General features: G+C 42.1%; 3 protein-coding genes, 1 long non-coding RNA gene and 1 other non-coding gene across 10 annotated transcripts in view; 3 read left to right on the forward strand and 2 right to left on the reverse strand.

Annotated features, from left to right (window-relative positions):
- The window catches only part of LOC119481774 (CXXC-type zinc finger protein 5-like), a 16312-nt gene extending 12823 nt beyond the window's left edge, over window positions 1-3489 (reverse strand). For 3 of the 4 annotated variants that reach the window (XR_005205262.1, XR_005205261.1, XM_037758982.1), the window contains exon 1: window positions 568-706. The gene's annotated coding sequence lies outside the window, so the exon portion shown is untranslated. Of the gene's footprint in view, window positions 1-567; window positions 707-3356 lie in introns of those variants that run through there. The other variant, XM_037758983.1, reaches the window with a different exon arrangement.
- prelid1b (PRELI domain containing 1b) lies at window positions 588-6986 on the forward strand. The gene is made up of 6 exons (XM_037759030.1): window positions 588-728; window positions 1478-1602; window positions 3384-3609; window positions 4518-4631; window positions 4735-4813; window positions 6250-6986. Exons 2-6 carry the CDS (start codon window positions 1511-1513, stop codon window positions 6312-6314), a joined length of 576 nt encoding a protein of 191 aa, XP_037614958.1. The 5' UTR covers window positions 588-728; window positions 1478-1510; the 3' UTR covers window positions 6315-6986.
- On the forward strand, window positions 1003-1074 carry trnag-ucc. Its single transcript has one exon. It is a non-coding gene; the product is annotated as a tRNA-Gly (tRNA).
- A 2448-nt stretch (window positions 6987-9434) lies between the features above and the next one.
- The window catches only part of LOC119481763 (butyrophilin-like protein 3), a 59281-nt gene continuing 48424 nt past the window's right edge, over window positions 9435-20291 (reverse strand). The window contains exons 2-14 of one of the 3 annotated variants that reach the window (XM_037758962.1): window positions 20264-20291; window positions 18004-18283; window positions 17719-17777; window positions 15523-15729; window positions 15320-15406; window positions 13101-13256; window positions 12975-13022; window positions 12792-12809; window positions 12072-12149; window positions 11887-11971; window positions 11013-11130; window positions 10809-10947; window positions 9435-10669 (exon numbers count right to left, since the gene is read on the reverse strand). In XM_037758962.1, the coding sequence (XP_037614890.1) occupies window positions 10530-10669; window positions 10809-10947; window positions 11013-11130; window positions 11887-11971; window positions 12072-12149; window positions 12792-12809; window positions 12975-13022; window positions 13101-13256; window positions 15320-15406; window positions 15523-15729; window positions 17719-17777; window positions 18004-18283; window positions 20264-20291 (1443 nt within the window). In that variant the 3' untranslated portion in view covers window positions 9435-10529. Of the gene's footprint in view, window positions 10670-10808; window positions 10948-11012; window positions 11131-11886; window positions 11972-12071; window positions 12150-12791; window positions 12810-12965; window positions 13023-13100; window positions 13257-15319; window positions 15407-15522; window positions 15730-17718; window positions 17778-18003; window positions 18284-20263 lie in introns of those variants that run through there. The other 2 variants (XM_037758961.1, XM_037758963.1) reach the window with 2 other exon arrangements.
- Window positions 19705-20291, forward strand: part of LOC119481802 — a 10197-nt gene continuing 9610 nt past the window's right edge. The window contains exon 1 of the long non-coding RNA XR_005205264.1: window positions 19705-19749. This is a non-coding gene — a long non-coding RNA (uncharacterized LOC119481802). The remainder of the gene's footprint in view (window positions 19750-20291) is intronic.

Below are 20291 nucleotides of genomic sequence, written 5' to 3' on the forward strand. Positions count from 1 at the left end.
AGTGGTATTAGTACTCGTAACAGAGTATAGAGTGGTATTAATACTAGTAACAGAGTATAGAGTGGTATTAATACTCGTAACAGAGTATAGAGTGGTATTAATACTCGTAACAGAGTATAGAGTGGTATTAATACTAGTAACAGAGTATAGAGTGGTATTAATACTAGTAACAGAGTATAGAGTGGTATTAATACTCGTAACAGAGTATAGAGTGGTATTAATACTAGTAACAGAGTATAGAGTGGTATTAATACTCGTAACAGAGTATAGAGTGGTATTAATACTCGTAACAGAGTATAGAGTGGTATTAATACTCGTAACAGAGTATAGAGTGGTATTAGTACTCGTAACAGAGTATAGAGTGGTATTAATACTAGTAACAGAGTATAGAGTGGTATTAATACTCGTAACAGAGTATAGAGTGGTATTAATACTCGTAACAGAGTATAGAGTGGTATTAATACTAGTAACAGAGTATAGAGTGGTATTAATACTCGTAACAGAGTATACTACAGGTTGTAAAATGGTGACCTGTCTCCATCTAGTGGAGTAAAGTGTGATCTTCACCTGTTCTGTTGTTATCAGCTGACTCTACTTTATCTATCTGCTGCTTTCTTCTCTCTGGATGTAAATGTGACGTTAAACCGAACAGACCTGCTGGCTTCACTCAGGATGACTCTGTTAATGTTAAACTCTAACAGCGAGCTGCTGAACACCATCGACTAAAGGTAGGTTAGCTCCTCTGTTAGCATTAGCTGCTAACCTTAGCTTCCTTAGCTGTTAGCTCCTCCGTTAGCCTCAGCTGTTACCTGCTAGCTGCTAACAGACTGGCTCACTGTAACAGTAACTAGTGCTGCTAAGCTAACTAGCTCAGCTTATAAAGCTCGTTTATATCATGTCCTGTAACGTTGGTTAGCAATGTGTATGCTAGCTACTAGCCGTCAATAAACCGTTTCTGTTGATCCATTTAAATTGAACATGGCGTCCCTACTGATACCACAGGCGTTGGTGGTATAGTGGTTAGCATAGCTGCCTTCCAAGCAGTTGACCCGGGTTCGATTCCCGGCCAACGCAGACCTTTTTAACAGAATTTGGTTTTATGTTGATGTACACGTTGACGTAGTTTAGAGCAGCAGTGGAAGAAGTATTTATAGCTTTACTACAGTAAAAGTACTACTACCGCACTGAAATACTCCACTACAAGTCTGCATTGAAAACTAATACTGTAGATTTTATTTTATTATCTTTTCATTATTTATCGTTTCTTTTAACTTTAAACCACAATAAAACTAAACTTCTGACTTTAGTATGGCTGTATGGAGAGTTATACATGACATATACATTGTGTTGGGTCTCTAAACTATGGTGGACGGTCTAAGACCTGCTTTATATATAAAGCGTCTCCAGATAACCTCTGTTGTGATTTGACGCTAAATAAAAATAAATTGAATTGAATTGTTGTTGCTTTTTCCTACAGCGCCTGAATGTGTCGGCCGTGAGCTGCGTGGACATGGGGAGACATTTCCACAGTGAGGTGGACATTAAGAGTCCGTGGCATCAGGTGCTGGCCGCCTTCTGGCAGCGCTACCCCAACCCGTACAGGTAAACACGAGTAAACATGGGTAAACACGGGTAAACACGGGTAAACACGGGTAACACGAGTAACACGGGTAACACGGGTAAACACGGGTAACACGGGTAACACGGGTAACACGTGTAACACGAGTAAACATGGGTAACACGGGTAACACGAGTAACACGGGTAAACACGGGTAACACGGGTAACACGGGTAACACGTGTAACACGAGTAAACACGGGTAAACACGGGTAACACGGGTAAACACGGGTAACACGGGTAACACGGGTAAACACGGGTAACACGGGTAAACACGGGTAACACGGGTAAACACGGGTAACACGGGTAACACGTGTAACACGAGTAAACACGGGTAAACACGGGTAACACGGGTAACACGGGTAAACACGGGTAACACGGGTAAACACGGGTAACACGGGTAAACACGGGTAACACGGGTAACACGGGTAAACACGGGTAAACACGGGTAACACGGGTAAACACGGGTAAACACGGGTAACACGGGTAACACGGGTAAACACGGGTAACACGGGTAACACCGGTTAACACGGGTAAACACGGGTAACACGGGTTAACACGGGTAACACGGGTAAACACGGGTAAACACGGGTAACACGGGTAACACGGGTAAACACGGGTAACACGGGTAACACCGGTTAACACGGGTAAACACGGGTAACACGGGTTAACACGGGTAACACGAGTAAACACGGGTAACACGAGTAACACGGGTAAACACGGGTAACACGAGTAAACATGAGTAAACGCGGGTAACCGCGGGTAAACACAGGTAACACGGGTTAACACGGGTAAACACGGGTAACACGGGTAAACACGGGTAACACGAGTAACACGGGTTAACACGGGTAAACACGGGTTAACACGGGTAAACACGGGTAACACGGGTAAACACGGGTAACACGGGTAAACACGGGTAAACACGGGTAACACGGGTAACACCGGTAAACACGGGTAAACACGGGTAACACGGGTAACACCGGTTAACACGGGTAAACACGGGTAACCACGGGTAACACGGGTAAACACGGGTAAACACGGGTAATACGGGTAACACCGGTTAACACGGGTAAACACGGGTAAACACGGGTAACACCGGTTAACACGGGTAAACACGGGTAAACACGGGTAAACACGGGTAACACGGGTAAACACGGGTAAACACGGGTAACACGGGTAACACCGGTTAACACGGGTAAACACGGGTAACCACGGGTAACATGGGTAACACCGGTAAACACGGGTAACACCTGATGGACATGTTGGACATGTCCTTACATTCTAAAATTGTCCCCACTTTCCAAAATGTCCTCATGTTCCAAAACTGTCTCTACGTTCTAAAATGCCCTCCCCTTTTCAAAAATGTTTTCACTTCGAAAACATCCTGACTCTCTAAAAATGTCCTCACCATGAGAAAATGTCCTCACTATGAGAAAATGTCCTCACCATGAGAAAATGTCCTCACTATGAGAAAATGTCCTCACCATGAGAAAATGTCCTCACTATGAGAAAATGTCCTCACCATGAGAAAATGTCCTCACTATGAGAAAATGTCCTCACCATGAGAAAATGTCCTCACTATGAGAAAATGTCCTCACTATGAGAAAATGTCCTCGTTCAAAACAAGTCTTAAAAAGTTTTGAAAATGTCCTTATTTTATAAAATGCCACTTTCTAAAATGTCCTCAATTAAAATCTAAAACTCAAATATGTCCTCCCAAAGACAGACAGAATATACAACCTGTGTTTGTGTGTGTCTTTGTGTCAGCGCTCACGTCCTCACCGAGGACGTCCTGTACCGAGAGGTCACCCCCAACAACCACCTGTTGTCACGGCGACTGCTGACCAAGACCAACCGGCTGCCGGGCTGGGCGGAGCGCGTCTTCCCCGCTCACATGGCGCGGGCCGTCTACGTCCTGGAGGACTCCATCGTCGACCCGCACGAGCACACGCTCACCACCAAGACCTGGAACCTGAACCACAACACGCTGATGGTCAGACACGCTTATAGATTTCATTTATTATAACATGTGATCTGATAACGGCGCTCTGTCTCTCAGACGGTGGGTTAGGGTATTATTATAATTATTATTATTATTATTATTATTATTAATAAATGAAGGTTGTCTCTCAGACGGTGGGTTAGGGTATTATTATTATTATTATTATTATTATTATTATTATTATTAATATTATTATTATTAATAAATGAAGGTTGTCTCTCAGACGGTGGGTTAGGGTATTATTATTATTATTATTATTATTATTATTATTATTATTATTATTAATATTATTATTATTAATAAATGAAGGTTGTCTCTCAGACGGTGGGTTAGGGTATTATTATTATTATTATTATTATTATTATTATTATTAATATTATTATTATTAATAAATGAAGGTTGTCTCTCAGACGGTGGGTTAGGGTATTATTAATATTATTATTATTATTATTATTATTATTATTATTAATAAATGAAGGTTGTCTCTCAGACGGTGGGTTAGGGTATTATTATAATTATTATTATTATTAATATTAATAAATGAAGGTTGTCTCTCAGACGGTGGGTTAGGGTATTATTATAATTATTATTATTATTAATATTAATAAATGAAGGTTGTCTCTCAGACGGTGGGTTAGGGTATTATTATTATTATTATTATTATTATTATTATTATTATTATTATTATTATTATTATTAATAAATGAAGGTTGTCTCTCAGACGGTGGGTTAGGGTATTATTATTATTATTATTATTATTATTATTATTATTATTAATATTATTATTATTAATAAATGAAGGTTGTCTCTCAGACGGTGGGTTAGGGTATTATTATAATTATTATTATTATTATTATTAATAATAAATGAAGGTTTAATAACGGCGCTCTGTCTCTCAGACGGTGGTGGAGCGCTGCTTGTTTGAGGAGGACCGCAGTCGTCCATCTTGGACCAAACTGAGGCGGGAGGCCTGGATCTTCTCGGCGGTCTACGGTCTGGCCCGGCCCATTCAGGTGTGCACACACTTAAATGAATGAATGAAGTAATTCCAGTCAGCTCCACTAGAGACAGAGACTCAGTGTGACTGTTGTTTGACTCGTTGTGTTTCTCTATCAGGAGTTTGGTCTCGCCAGGTTCAGAAGTAACCAAACCAAAGCCATGAAGGGTCTGGAGTACGCTCTGTCCAAGATACACAGTAAGACACACACCGGTACTTTACTCCTGAGGACTCGGAATAACCCCGTTTCCACCGCAGGAACTTTCCTCAGGGACTAGGAAACTTTAGAGGAACCAGGGCCAGGGTCTAAATTCAGTTTCAGGGTCTTTTTCCTCCCTAAAAAGGTCTTGATCAGGGCAGGGGTAGTTCTTTCTGAAAGTACAAGAACCGGTACTGGACTACCCTAAGCCTTCCACCAAGAAGTTCCTGGTAAATTTAGTCCCGGAACTAAAGCCACGTTTCCACCAAGAAGTTCCTGGTAAATTTAGTCCCAGGACTACAACCCTGTTTACACCAAGAAGTTCCTGTTAAATTTTAGTTCTGGGACTACAGCCCCGTTTCTACCAAGAAGTTCCTGGTAAATTTTATTCCCAGGACTACAGCCCTGTTTCAACGAAGAAGTTCCTGGTAAATTTTAGTCCCGGGACTACAGCCCCGTTTCTACCAAGAAGTTCCTGGTAAATTTTATTCCCGGGATTACAGCCCTGTTTCAACGAAGAAGTTCCTGGTAAATTTTAGTCCCGGGACTACAGCCCTGTTTTGACCGCAGGAACTTTTCCCCAGAACTAAGAACCTTTTGAGGAACCGCAGGGAAAGGGCTGTAGTCCCAGGACTAGAATGACCAGGAACTTCTTGCTGGAAACAGGGCTAATGAAGCAGTACAGTTGAGGCAGTGGCGCTGTCCGTGTTTGACGGTCATTCCTGTAAACTCAACTCAGAAAGTTCCTGTTCTTTAAGCAAGTACTACCCCCTAACCACAACCTTTTTGGAGGGTAAAAAGGCCCCGGAACTGAATTTAGTCCCTGCAGTCGAAACACTGTGAGTTCCTCAAAACATTCCTAGTTCCGGGGTGAAGTTCAGGGACTAAAAGTCCCGGGAACTTTTGGTAGAATCCCGGCTAATGAGTTCCTCAAAAGGTTCCTAGTTCCGGGGTAAAGTTCCTGCAGTCAAAACGGGGCTATTCAGGGACTAAAAGCCCTGGGAACTTTTGGTAGAAACCCGGCTAATGAGTTCCTCAAAAGGTTCCTAGTCCTGGGGGAGAGTTCCTGCGGTGGAAACGGGGCTTTAATTGACTAATTTGCCTAATCTTCACAGGTCTTTAGACCACGGTGGAAACACAGACAACAGTGGGAACTGAAGGAACCTTTTAGTTCCTTGAAAAGTAGTTCCCGGGACTAAAATGACCAGGAACTTCTTGTTGGAAACGGAGCAAATGACTTTAATCACGAAGGGAAGATGAGATTTGTGTATTATGGTCAGATTTAGTACATTTACTCACGTACACATTTGAGGTTCTTGTACTTGAGTATTTACTCCACTACATCTCAGAGTAACGTTGTACCTTAGTCTCAGTGTGATTACAGTACTCACACTGAATAAGAAAAGGTAACCATGAAACTGCTCTTTCTTCTCAGCTGAGGCCACCCCTCATCTCGCTCCAACGCCCCCCTCTACCCAGAAGCCCAAGCAGTTCGTCTGACCTTCTTCTTCTTCTACGATTGGAATAATCAACACTGAGGGGGCGGGGCATCAAGCCAACCTCAGCTGTGATTGGTCGCTTTGTGAAGTCATCAGAGGACCCCTCCTCTGGACTACAATCAGTCCCACAATTCCTTGGGACTGATTTAAACCGTCTTCCTAAATTCTTTATTCCTCTTCTAGATGATTCTGTAATATTTAATTGTTTTAAAAAGATTATAATTATAATCTGAATTTAGGATTTTTTTCCTTCTTTATGATTTAAGTTTTTTAATATTATCAAGTTATTTATTTATTTTTTAAATCATTTTATATTTTTATATAAATATAGTTGTTTTCATTTTTAATTATTATTTTTCATTTTGTAAGCTTTCCAATTGGAACTCTTATTGCCTGCTTAAATTAATTTATATTAATTACATTATATTTGATGTATCTGTAGCCAATCAGAACATGATGCATTATGGGAATCGTATTATTTATGTACATGAATGTTGCATCAGATGAGATCTGAGGTCAGTTTAGAGTTAGTTTGTAGCACCGGCGTCCGGTAGTGGTCAGCTGGGTGACCAAAACATTGTACTTCCTGTGGCTGTTTCAAAATAAAAGCCCCCCTATGTCTGTCCAGCAGAGGGCGACGTCATAAGAAACCAATGTGACAGTCGGTAGCAGATTACCTGGTTTCATTCTGGACTGGTTTCCACTGCAGGAACAAACTGGACCAGTCAGGACTTCATCCTCCAGATCTCCTGTTTCAGGTCCCTTCACTGGTCTGGAAAGTCCTGGAAAGTCCTGGAAAGTCTTTAAAAGCTTTAGGTCAGAAAATGTTCAGATTATTCCGATACTGTTCAGCATGTTTTACCTCAATACATCTACACATGAATACTTCTAGAGATCATTAACGTTCTAATTAACCACTTCATTAAGACACATGAAACATCGTCACCCCCCCCGGGCTGTTGACTTTATTCAACATTATGAAATTATGGAGGATATTTTTGGTACTAATGAAACCATAATTAAATAATTTAAACTTTCAATTATCCATTTAAAGATTTAATCTTTTTTCAGATTGCCATTTCACAATATCAAATCTATCTTCTCTACATCCAGTTTACATTTAATTAAGAACTAATGACAATAAAGTAGAAGATTTATCTCCTTGTTTTCATTTTCTCTGATTCATCACTTTGTTCTTGTGCTTTAAAATGAGCGTAGAGCAGGTGGAACCAAAATAACACCAATAACACCAGTTACACCAGTAACACCAGTAGCACCAGTAACACCAATAACACCAGGAACACCAGGAACACCAATAACACCAGTAGCACCAATAACACCAGGAACACCAGTAACACCAAGAACACCAATAACACCAGGAACACCAGTAGCACCAATAACACCAATAACACCAGGAACACCAATAACACCAGTACCACCAGGAACACCAATAACACCAGTAACACCAGTAGCACCAATAACACCAGGAACACCAGTAACACCAATAACACCAATAACACCAGTAGCACCAATAACACCAGGAACACCAATAACACCAGTAACACCAATAACACCAGGAACACCAATAACACCAGTAGCACCAATAACACCAATAACACCAGTAACACCAATAACACCAGTAATACCAATAACCCCGTTAACACCAGTAAAACCAGTAACCCCGTTAACACCAGTACCACCAATAACACCAGTAACACCAATAACACCAGTAGCACCAATAACACCAGTAACACCAATGACACCAGTAGCACCAATAACACCAATAACACCAAGAACACCAGTAACACCAATAACACCAGTAACACCAATAACACCAGTAACACCAGTAGCACCAGTAACACCAGTAACACCAATAACACCAGTAACCCCGTTAACACCAGTACCACCAGTAACCCCGTTAACACCAGTAACCCCGTTAACACCAGTACCACCAGTAACCCCGTTAACACCAGTACCACCAGTAACCCCGTTAACACCAGTAACCCCGTTAACACCAGTAACCCCGTTAACACCAGTAACCCCGTTAACACCTGTAACCCCGTTAACACCAGTACCACCAGTAACCCCGTTAACATCAGTAACCCCGTTAACACCAGTAACCCCGTTAACACCTGTAACACCAGTACCACCAGTAACCCCGTTAACACCAGTACCACCAGTAACCCCGTTAACACCAGTACCACCAGTAACCCCGTTAACACCAGTAACACCAGTAACCCCGTTAACACCAGTAACCCCGTTAACACCTGTAACCCCGTTAACACCAGTACCACCAGTAACCCCGTTAACACCAGTAACACCAGTACCACCAGTAACCCTGTTAACACCAGTACCACCAGTAACCCCGTTAACACCAGTAACACCAGTAACCCCGTTAACACCAGTAACATCTGTAACCCCGTTAACACCAGTACCACCAGTAACCCCGTTAACACCAGTAACACCAGTACCACCAGTAACCCCGTTAACACCAGTACCACCAGTAACCCCGTTAACACCAGTAACACCAGTAACCCCGTTAACACCTGTAACCCCGTTAACACCAGTACCACCAGTAACCCCGTTAACACCAGTAACACCAGTACCACCAGTAACCCCGTTAACACCAGTACCACCAGTAACCCCGTTAACACCAGTAACACCTGTAACCCCGTTAACACCAGTACCACCAGTAACCCCGTTACCAGTACCACCAGTAACCCCGTTAACACCAGTACCACCAGTAACCCCGTTAACACCAGTAACACCAGTAACCCCGTTAACACCAGTAACCCCGTTAATACCTGTAACCCCGTTAACACCAGTACCACCAGTAACCCCGTTAACATCAGTAACACCAGTACCACCAGTAACCCCGTTAACACCAGTAACACCAGTAACCCCGTTAACACCAGTAACCCCGTTAACACCAGTACCACCAGTAACCCTGTTAACACCAGTAACACCAGTACCACCAGTAACCCCGTTAACACCAGTAACACCAGTACCACCAGTAACCCCGTTAACACCAGTAACACCAGTACCACCAGTAACCCCGTTAACACCAGTGGTGTAATTGCAGGTGAAACCAGACGTCGGTGACTGAAGCAGCAGACAGACGGACATCGTGAGTTTCTTTATTCACAGGTTTAACAGCGTCGTGTTGCAGTGAGATGAGAGATGAATGTTAATAAAGAAACACTGAACTACCACAGATGATATTTTAATAATACATTCCTTCCAGTGTAAATACATCATCATGATATTTATTAATACTGGCAGTAAATTCAAGGACACCTCAAGCAGATGTTTCTGTAACGGATTCAACACATCTGGACACGTTCTCAGGTTTAGTTGATCTAAACTCTGATGTGTCTGTGTGAAGGTTAACGGAATCAAACAGAAAGATTTGTCAACATGTTGTTCTTCCATGTTATTTATACAGATTCCAGTGTGTGCAGACGTGCATTATGTAGATATACTGAACACTTATTAATACTTTATCATGTAATAATTATGGCTCACAACGGAAATATACTTTTTTAGAGCACACTCGTTATTATCTCGTAAGAACAAAAGATCAAAAATCAAGACTAGAACTACACGAGTATCTAGAACTACACGAGTATCTAGAACTCCGTTTCTCTGCTCCTGACCTTTGGAAACGTATTGAAATGTAACAAACCATTAAAACAGTGCGATAATATTCATTAAATATACTTGGAGATCTCGCTAAAATAAAACGTGTTTCATCACATCAACGTCTCAAACTAATCAACAACGAGGACGATGACATCACCGGTTCAATTAGTCGAGGCCATAGAAATAGAAAACTAGAACGGACATTCCCATTCAACTCAACGTAGCAGGATGGTCAGAGCGGCGGACGTTGGGATCGTTGTAGCGGGCTAACTTCCGTATAAAATAAACCGACTTACAGCAAGTGGCGGACTCACTGAGGAGAAGTTTGACAGTAGTAACGTTTCAAAGCACAGAGAGTGTGAAAATGTTTTTCACATTTGTAACTACTTGGTTTGGAGCATAAATATGAATACAGTCTTTTAAATTGGTTTTAAATAAATGCTGTCAAATGAAATGCGAAGCAGCTTCTCGTTCACTTTATGTAGCTGCTTTGCATTTTATTTTGAAATGCCGTGGACTACAGTCTGATGTTGCCTAGTAACAGTGAAGAAGAGCAAAGGAAGTGATGTGATGTTCAGAAGCCGTTGTGGGCGAACCACTGCGCCCTGGCGACCACGTCGTTGGCGAAGTCTTCGTTTGGCGTCACGCTGTCCAGGTCCTCGTACGCCAGATGCCTGACTCGGTCATCGCCGGCGATGTAACAAGCCAGCGCTCCTGAAACACAGCGGGGCGTTCGTCAGTTTCCCAGAACACCTTTCACCGACTCCAGCAGACACAAACGCCGTCGCAGGACTTACAGGGACGTGTTCTACATATTTCAAAGCGATCCCACGTTGAGGATCCGTGTCTTTACCTTTGAGCTGCTGCTCTTTGTTCCAGTTCTTCTTATCCCTCCTCATGGTCTTGACCTGCTGGATGAAGATGGTGACGCCCTCGTCCACGTGCTCCTTGCTAAACGCCGTTCCCTTCACAGCGTGGTAGTTTTTATTGATCTGCAGCAGAAGGACAGTTTAACTCATGTTTCCTGTTCTTTATGGCGTTAGGAGTCAGACATCACCTGCATGAGGCCGAAGCAGTTGTTGTCGCTCTGTCCGAAGCCGTCGACCTTCAGTAGGGTTCCAGCATGAGACTGTCGGGAGATGATGGCGGCGATCAGAGCGGGGGCGACGCCAAGTCTGCAGGAGACACCATCACAGTCAGCGTGACTTTAATATGATGTCATAAATACAGCTAACACCTCACAACCTAGTTTCATATAATAAGATAAGAGTCCAGTATTATTATATTATATAGAGATATTAGGTTTCATATCTGGAGTCATCAGATCAACGAAATACTGAAGTTCAGCTGCAGTTTATCAACCAACAGAGTTCAGCTTCACCTGCACAATGACAGACACTAAACTACCACAAAGATGCAAAACGACTACAAAGATGCAAAACAACTACAAAGACACAAAACTACCACAAAGATGCAAAACAACCACAAAGATGCAAAACAACTACAAAGAGACGCTAAGCGACTACAAAGAGACACAAACTACAAACAATGCAGCCGTTGTTGTTGCAGCATAGTTGGGATGTTTCAATACAAACAAACATCTGGTGCAATCTGAGCTTTATGTTGGCTATATTATTATAATAATATACTCATATATTATTATAATAATAATATACTCATATATTATTATTATTATAATAATAATAATATACTCATATATTATTATTATAAAAATAATATAAAAATAATAATAATAATATATGACTATATAATAATAATAATATATGACTATATAATAATAATAATATATGAGTATATTATTATAATAATAATATAATAATAATAATATTATTATTATTAATAATATATGAGTATATTATTATTACAATAATATAATAATAATAATATGAGTATATAATGTTGGTACATACGACTGTCCCTGGCTGATGATGGTGTCTTTGTAGTCCAGCATCTTCTTCAGGTCTCTCTCTGCCAGCCTGTTGGAGGCTTCAACTCCTGAAACAGTTTATAATGACAGACCATAATATCCCGTCATGTCACCATGGTTACCGTGTCCTGAACACAGGGAGGTAAATGGAGCTTTTAATGAACTGACCTCTGCAGCTCAGCTGGTTGACCATCGCTGTCTTTTCAGAAGCTCTGGTTGTCTCCACCCTGCTGATGTCTCCGTACTCTGAAACACATCACCGTCCATCACCGTCCATCACCATCCATCACCGTCCATCACCGTCCATCACCGTCCATCACCGTCCATCACCGTCCACCACCGTCCATCACCATCCATCACCGTCCATCACCATCCATCATCACTGTCCACCACCATCCATCACCGTCCATCACCATCCATCATCACTGTCCACCACCATCCATCACCGTCCATCACCGTCCATCATCACTGTCCACCACCATCCATCACCGTCCATCACCATCCATCATCACTGTCCACCACCATCCATCACCGTCCATCACCATCCATCATCACTGTCCACCACCATCCATCACCGTCCATCACCGTCCATCACCATCCATCATCACTGTCCACCACCATCCATCACCGTCCATCACCGTCCACCACCATCCATCACCGTCCATCACTGTCCATCACCGTCCATCACCATCCATCACCGTCCATCACCATCCACCACCGTCCATCACCGTCCATCACCATCCATCACCGTCCATCACCGTCCATCACCTCGTCTCTAATGAGCTCTACTCTGTATTCTACTTCTCTTCTCTTTACTCGTTGTCTCTCTCTCTGAGACTGAACCGTCAATGTGTCTGATTACTGAACAACACAAACACAAAGACTCACCTCCCAGCAGCGGCTCATCTGAGGACACAGAGACAACGTTCATCACATTTATCATCTATTAAAGTCTATCACGATGCAGTAAATACTGTACGATGAAACTCTGAAGACATTCAGACGGACGAGTCACAAACGGGTTTAATCGCAGCTGCAAACAAAGATGGCCGACAGACTCACGTTCTTCACCTTCTCGTCGTCCATCTCTCTCCCGTGTGACCAGCGCGACGCACATCACTGAAAAACACAGACAGGAAGTCAGACATGCTAACTAGCGACCTGCTAACTGCTAACTAGCGATAAAGAAGAACAAACCTCTCAGGCGCTGCACCGACGATCGCAGCTTCTCGATCGTCCTGACCGGAACGATAAACACCACGACGGAGACGACAACACAAACCAGCACGAAGGCGGCGCCGCCGACCAGCACCAGACACCGGCCCAGTCCTTCCTGCGAGGGATCCAACTCATCTAGAAGACAGTCAGAGAAAACTACATTACCCACAGTGCACCTCTCCCTCCGACAGCTGTGTGCTAGATTGTGGTGTGTTATGCTAGTTAGCAGCTAATGTAGCCTGCAGCAGTATATATATATATATATATATATATATATATATATATATATATACTAACCCTAACCCTAGTATATATATATATATATATATATATATATATACTGGAAAAACAAAGTTTTGAAACTTGTGTTTGGTGGATTATTTCTCTGTTGTATCAATGCTAATGGTGATGCTAATGCTAATGGTCATTGTATTCTACATGGTTGAAAGCCTGTTTATTTACCTTCACAATGATGTCACACTTGTAAGGATCATGCATTTGTGGGATGAGCAGCACAGCTGATGATGTGGGGAGCGCCCAAGAACAATGTTCCAAAATGCTCCGTCAATGGTAAACAGTGTATTCTCCTGTTGGTGTTGACTCTTGTTGTGAGTTGTTTGGTGGATGATTGAACTCTCTATCAGTAACAAGGAACAAACAAGACATATTGATTGATTGAATCCACCGTCAGGAGCCTCAGTAGCGGTGGAAGATCCATACGCAGCCAACAGCCTGGCACCTCCTCCTCATGCTGGTCACCAACCTGGTCACACGTTGCTGTGGGATGGCGTTCCATTCCTCAACCAGGATTGGTTGCAGGTCAGCCAGCGTGGTTGTGTTGGTCACTCTAACACGTACAGCACGCCCAAGCTGATCCCACATGTTGAATTGGGTTGAGGTGTGGACTCTTGGAGGCCGTTCCATTCTCTCTCCTCCCACATTGTGGAGGTAGTCTGTGATAACCCTGGCTCTGTGGGGGGGGGCGTTGTTTCTTGGAGGATGAAGTTAGGTGCCAGATTGTGGAGATATGGGATCACCACTGGCTGCAGAATCTCATCCCGATATCTCCCTGCATTGAGATGGCCTTCAATGATGACAAGCCTTGTTTTGCCAGTGAGGGAGATGCCCCCCCCCACACCATGACACTGCCCCCACCAAAAGCTGTTACTCCATCGGTTCAACAATCAGCAGAGCGTTCTCCACGTCGTCTCCATACTTTGACCTGCCATCCAACTTTAACAGACAGAACCTGGACTCATCACTGAACATGACATTCCCCCACATGTTCAGGTTCCATTGTCTGTGTTGTTGACACCAGCGCCAACGGGCCTGACGGTGAAGGGCAGTCACTGCAGGCTTCCTGGTAGCCTTATGAGAATACACTGTTTACCATTGATGGAGCATTTTGGAACATTGTTCTTGGGCGCTCCCCACATCATCAGCTGTGCTGCTCATCCCACAAATACATGATCCTTACAAGTTGGACATCATTGTGAAGGTAAAGAAACAGGCTTTCCAACAATGTAAAATACAATGACCATTAACATTGATACAACAGAGAAATAATCCACCAAACACAAGTTTCAGAACTTTGTTTTTCCAGTATATATACACACTTTATATATATACATATATATATATATGTATATATACAGTTTATTTATATATATATATATAGTTTATTTATATAAACATATATATATACATATACATACATATATATATATTTATATGCATATATACATATATACATATATATATATATACATATATATACTGTATACATATACATATACTGTACACTGTATACTTTTACTTTAGTAAAAAGTCTTCAGTTAAAATATACTTCAAGTATCAAAAGTAAAAGTACATATTATGCAGAACAATATATATTATATTATGTATTATATAATAGTTATTGATGTATTAATGTGTTCATGTAAAACAAGTACTTTTACTTTAATACTTTAAGTACATGTAGCTGGTAATACTAACATGCTTTTACTTCAGTAGCATTTTAAATGCAGTACTTTTATTTGTAATTGAGTATTTTTTAAATAATGTATTAGTACTTCTTAAGTAACAGATCTGAATCCTTCGTCCAGCGCTGATAAAAGATAAAAGTAGTAGTTGTAACCATGACAACCAGTGTTTATAAAAACATGTTAGTTTATTAATATTAATATTAGAATATGTACCTGAGATATGAAGCGTGTCCTCATTGGCCAGACTCGTTCCAGGTATTTCTACTCTACAGGTCACAGTTCTACTTCCTGTCAGCGTCGCTGTGACAGAAGAAGAAGAACGAGACGACTTCAGTACCAGTGACAGTAGTCAGAACACTGAGACATGCCCCAAAGCATCATGGGACTTGTGGTTCCCAAACTGAAAGTAAACTCACCTGCAGCTGCTGCCACGTTGACGACGGCGCTGACCGAGAACAGGCGGTCCGGTCGGACTGTAGACCCGGTCTGAGCAGCCAGGACGGTTCTGTCGGAGTCCAGCAGGGAGACCACCGGCTCCAGACTCCAACCGCCGGACTCACACCGGACCAGCAGCTGGTTGGCTGAAGTCCGTCTCACAGAGAGGGTCACCTGAGACACCTGAGCTGCACACGAAGACACCTGTTAGAGCCGTATATTTCAGAGCCGTGGTCGGGGCCATAGACTCTAACTTACTGATATTTCAGAGCCGTGGTCGGGGCCATAGACTCTAACTCACTGATATCTCAGAGCCATGGTCGGGGCCATAGACTCTAACTTACTGATATTTCAGAGCCGTGGTCGGGGCCATAGATTCTAACTTACTGATATTTCAGAGCCGTGGTCGGGGCCATAGACTCTAACTCACTGATATCTCAGAGCCATGGTCGGGGCCATAGATTCTAACTCACAGATATCTCAGAGCCGTGGTCGGGGCCATAGATTCTAACTTACTGATATCTCAGAGCCGTGGTCGGGGCCATAGATTCTAACTTACTGATATCTCAGAGCCGTGGTCGGGGCCATAGATTCTAACTTACTGATATTTCAGAGCCGTGGTCGGGGCCATAGATTCTAACTTACTGATATCTCAGAGCCGTGGTCGGGGCCATATATTCTAACTTACTGATATTTCAGAGTCGTGGTCGGGGCCATAGATTCTAACTTACTGATATCTCAGAGCCGTGGTCAGGGCCATAAATTCTAACTTACTGATATTTCAGAGCCGTGGTCGGGGCCATAGATTCTAACTTACTGATATTTCAGAGCCGTGGTCGGGGCCATAGATTCTAACTTCCTGATGTTTCAGAGCCGTGGTCGGGGCCATAGATTCTAACTTACTGATATCTCAGAGCCGTGGTCAGGGCCATAGATTCTAACTTACTGATATTTCAGAGCCGTGGTCGGGGCCATAGACTCTAACTCACTGATATCTCAGAGCCATGGTCGGGGCCATAGACTCTAACTTACTGATATTTCAGAGCCGTGGTCTGGGCCATAGATTCTAACTTACTGATATTTCAGAGCCGTGGTCGGGGCCATAGACTCTAACTCACTGATATCTCAGAGCCATGGTCGGGGCCATAGATTCTAACTCACAGATATCTCAGAGCCGTGGTCGGGGCCATAGATTCTAACTTACTGATATCTCAGAGCCGTGGTCGGGGCCATAGATTCTAACTTACTGATATCTCAGAGCCGTGGTCGGGGCCATAGATTCTAACTTACTGATATTTCAGAGTCGTGGTCGGGGCCATAGATTCTAACTTACTGATATCTCAGAGCCGTGGTCGGGGCCATAGATTCTAACTTACTGATATTTCAGAGTCGTGGTCGGGGCCATAGATTCTAACTTACTGATATCTCAGAGCCGTGGTCGGGGCCATAAATTCTAACTTACTGATATTTCAGAGTCGTGGTCGGGGCCATAGATTCTAACTTACTGATATCTCAGAGCCGTGGTCAGGGCCATAAATTCTAACTTACTGATATTTCAGAGCCGTGGTCGGGGCCATAGATTCTAACTTACTGATATTTCAGAGCCGTGGTCGGGGCCATAGATTCTAACTTCCTGATGTTTCAGAGCCGTGGTCGGGGCCATAGATTCTAACTTACTGATATCTCAGAGCCGTGGTCAGGGCCATAGATTCTAACTTACTGATAACTCAGAGCCGTGGTCGGGGCCATAGATTCTAACTTACTGATATTTTAGAGCCGTGGTCGGGGCCATAGATTCTAACTTACTGATATTTCAGAGCCGTGGTCGGGGCCTTAGATTCTAACTTACTGATATCTCAGAGCCGTGGTCGGGGCCATAGATTCTAACTTACTGATATTTCAGAGCCGTGGTCGGGGCCATAGATTCTAACTTACTGATATCTCAGAGCCGTGGTCGGGGCCATAGATTCTAACTTACTGATATTTCAGAGCCGTGGTCGGGGCCTTAGATTCTAACTTACTGATATTTCAGAGCCGTGGTCGGGGCCATAGATTCTAACTTACTGATATCTCAGAGCCGTGGTTGGGGCCACAGGCCGGTGGGTTTATGACTAATAATACCTGCAGAACTACAGACTTCCCATCAGCCTCGGCGGTAGACTCGGAGGGTTTCTTACCTACAGAGAGAGAGACGAATACTTCGTCCTCCACAGAAGAGTCTCTCAGGAGGACACACCTGCATCAGGAGAGTATTAGTGGCAGCATGACGTTCACCAGACTCCGTCAGCAAATCTGTCACTTTAAAGCTTTAAACGTTACGACATATAAACTGTCTGCTCACTGATTCGGGATAGAAATTATCTTCAGAAACAATCTTTTATTAAAAATCGTCAGAAGAAGAAACACACACAGTACTAGTTGGTAAATACATTCACAGCAACATGAAGACTATGATCACGTACCGGTAGCTGCCGCTGTCCCGCCGTTGGACATCGAGCAACTTCAAGGAACCGTCTTCCAATATGGCCGTCCTCCCGAGGTATTCTGGCGCTTTCTCCTTCACCAGCTCCTTTCCATCACGGACAACGTGAACCGTGAGCGGCGACGGATCGTCTACCCGGGACCAGTCCACCGCCGTGACACCGGAGGGCTGCACAGACGTGGTGAGGCGACACGGCAGGACCACGTCTCCGCCGACGGCTGCAAACACTCGGCCAGGTGAGGCGGTCTGGAGAGGCTTACCTGGAGACAGGAAACACACATCATGCAGCTCAAAATGCTTCACATACACAAAAACAACAATAAATACAATTTTACAGGACTACAAATCACTGCAATAAAACAACAACACTACAAAGAGACAGCATTATCACAAAGAGACTCAAAACGACCACAAAGAGACACAAAACAACCACAAAGACACACAAAACAACCACAAAGAGACACAAAACGACTACAAAGAGACACAAAACAACCACAAAGAGACACAAAACGAACTCAAAAAGACACAAAACGACTGCAAAGTGACACAAAACGACCTCAAAGAGACACAAAACAACCACAAAGAGACACAAAACGACCTCAAAGAGACACAAAACGACCTCAAAGAGACACAAAACAACCACAAAGAGACACAAAACAACCATAAAGAGACGCAAAACGACCACAAAGAGACACAAAACAACCACAAAGACACACAAAACAACCACAAAGAGACACAAAACGACTACAAAGAGACACAAAACAACCACAAAGAGACACAAAACGAACTCAAAAAGACACAAAACGACTGCAAAGTGACACAAAACGACCTCAAAGAGACACAAAACAACCACAAAGAGACACAAAACGACCTCAAAGAGACACAAAACGACCTCAAAGAGACACAAAACAACCACAAAGAGACACAAAACAACCATAAAGAGACGCAAAACGACCACAAAGAGACACAAAACAACCACAAAGAGACACAAAACAACCACAAAGAGACAAAAAACAACCATAAAGAGACACAAAACCACAAAGAGACACAAAACAACCACAAAGAGACAATACTCCACTACATTTATCTGACACCTTCAGTTACTGAATATTAATTAATATTTTTATACACAAAACATAAAGATTTTATAAAATATGATGCTTTGTTATAAATTAAACTCCAACAGTTTTTACAAGTGAAATGATGATGGAGGACGGAACCTGACAAAATAATAAATAAATGACCCGATAAACAAATAAATATGCCATTAGATATACAGAAAATAATATTAAAAAAAAATGTAGGAATTATGATAAAATGTGACATAAAATTATATTTCTGTTTATGTATTTACCTTTAAATTAATTCCCCTATCTACTCTAATATTTAACATCACTTTAATTTAATTATTTACTCTTAAATGTATTTATCTATTTTTACATTTATTTATTTTTATTTAAATTTATTTTTACATTATATATTCACTATTAAATTGTATGTATTTATTCACTATTTTTTACAAACTAAACAATCAATCGATTAATGGAGAAAATAATCAGCAGATTAATCCATAATAAAAATTATCTTTAGTAAAATCCTGTTTTTACATTAAAGCATGAGTAATAATAATAATAATAATCTAATGATAGGATATATAATAGTACAACAGTCAGGGTTTTTGTTTTGCATTTCCACAAGTAGAATAAAACTTTTATAAAATGTGAAAGTGGGTAAAATGTCTTAACACTCTTTCAGTAAGAGAAACAAAACACCTTAACTTTCCCCTTAACTGACAAACCTTCAGTTTACTTCAGTAAAGTATGTGAATACTTCCTCCAGCAGTCTGAATCATCCACAGAATATATAAAATTACACTTTAATTAATTCATGTTGCTCATAAACTCAGCTGTGGCTTTAACATCTCTTCGCCGAACTCCATTCATAAATCTGACATTTTAATATTTGCATGCCTGCCACAAAGTAACGCTCACAGTAGAACATTAACTTTAAACGTTACTGTATAAAACACAACCTTCTGAATAATTCGGGATACTAATTATCATCAGTGAAGTTCTATTTGATTAAATGTGGTCCCTGCTTCCTGGTGCAGAAGAAACGAAGTTCAACGTGTTTCAACAGGTGAGTTCACCTGTAACTGCTGCATATTCTAACAGACTCTGGTACAGCTACAGAACATTAATATTTGACATGAACACATTAAACACATTAAACCCACTGACCTGAGGCAGACCTGAGAAAACAGCAGCA

This window comes from Sebastes umbrosus, chromosome 22 (assembly GCF_015220745.1).
Source record: "Sebastes umbrosus isolate fSebUmb1 chromosome 22, fSebUmb1.pri, whole genome shotgun sequence".
NCBI classification, from domain to species: Eukaryota; Metazoa; Chordata; class Actinopteri; order Perciformes; family Sebastidae; genus Sebastes; species Sebastes umbrosus.

Coding starts and splice junctions, on each gene's coding strand:
- prelid1b (XM_037759030.1), top strand. CDS start 1,511: ATGGGGAGACATTTCCACAGTGAGGTGGACATTAAGAGTCCGTGGCAT. Junction 4,632..4,734: donor GTCTGGCCCGGCCCATTCAG/GTGTGCACACAC, acceptor TTTCTCTATCAG/GAGTTTGGTCTCGCCAGGTT. Junction 4,814..6,249: donor CGCTCTGTCCAAGATACACA/GTAAGACACACA, acceptor CTTTCTTCTCAG/CTGAGGCCACCCCTCATCTC.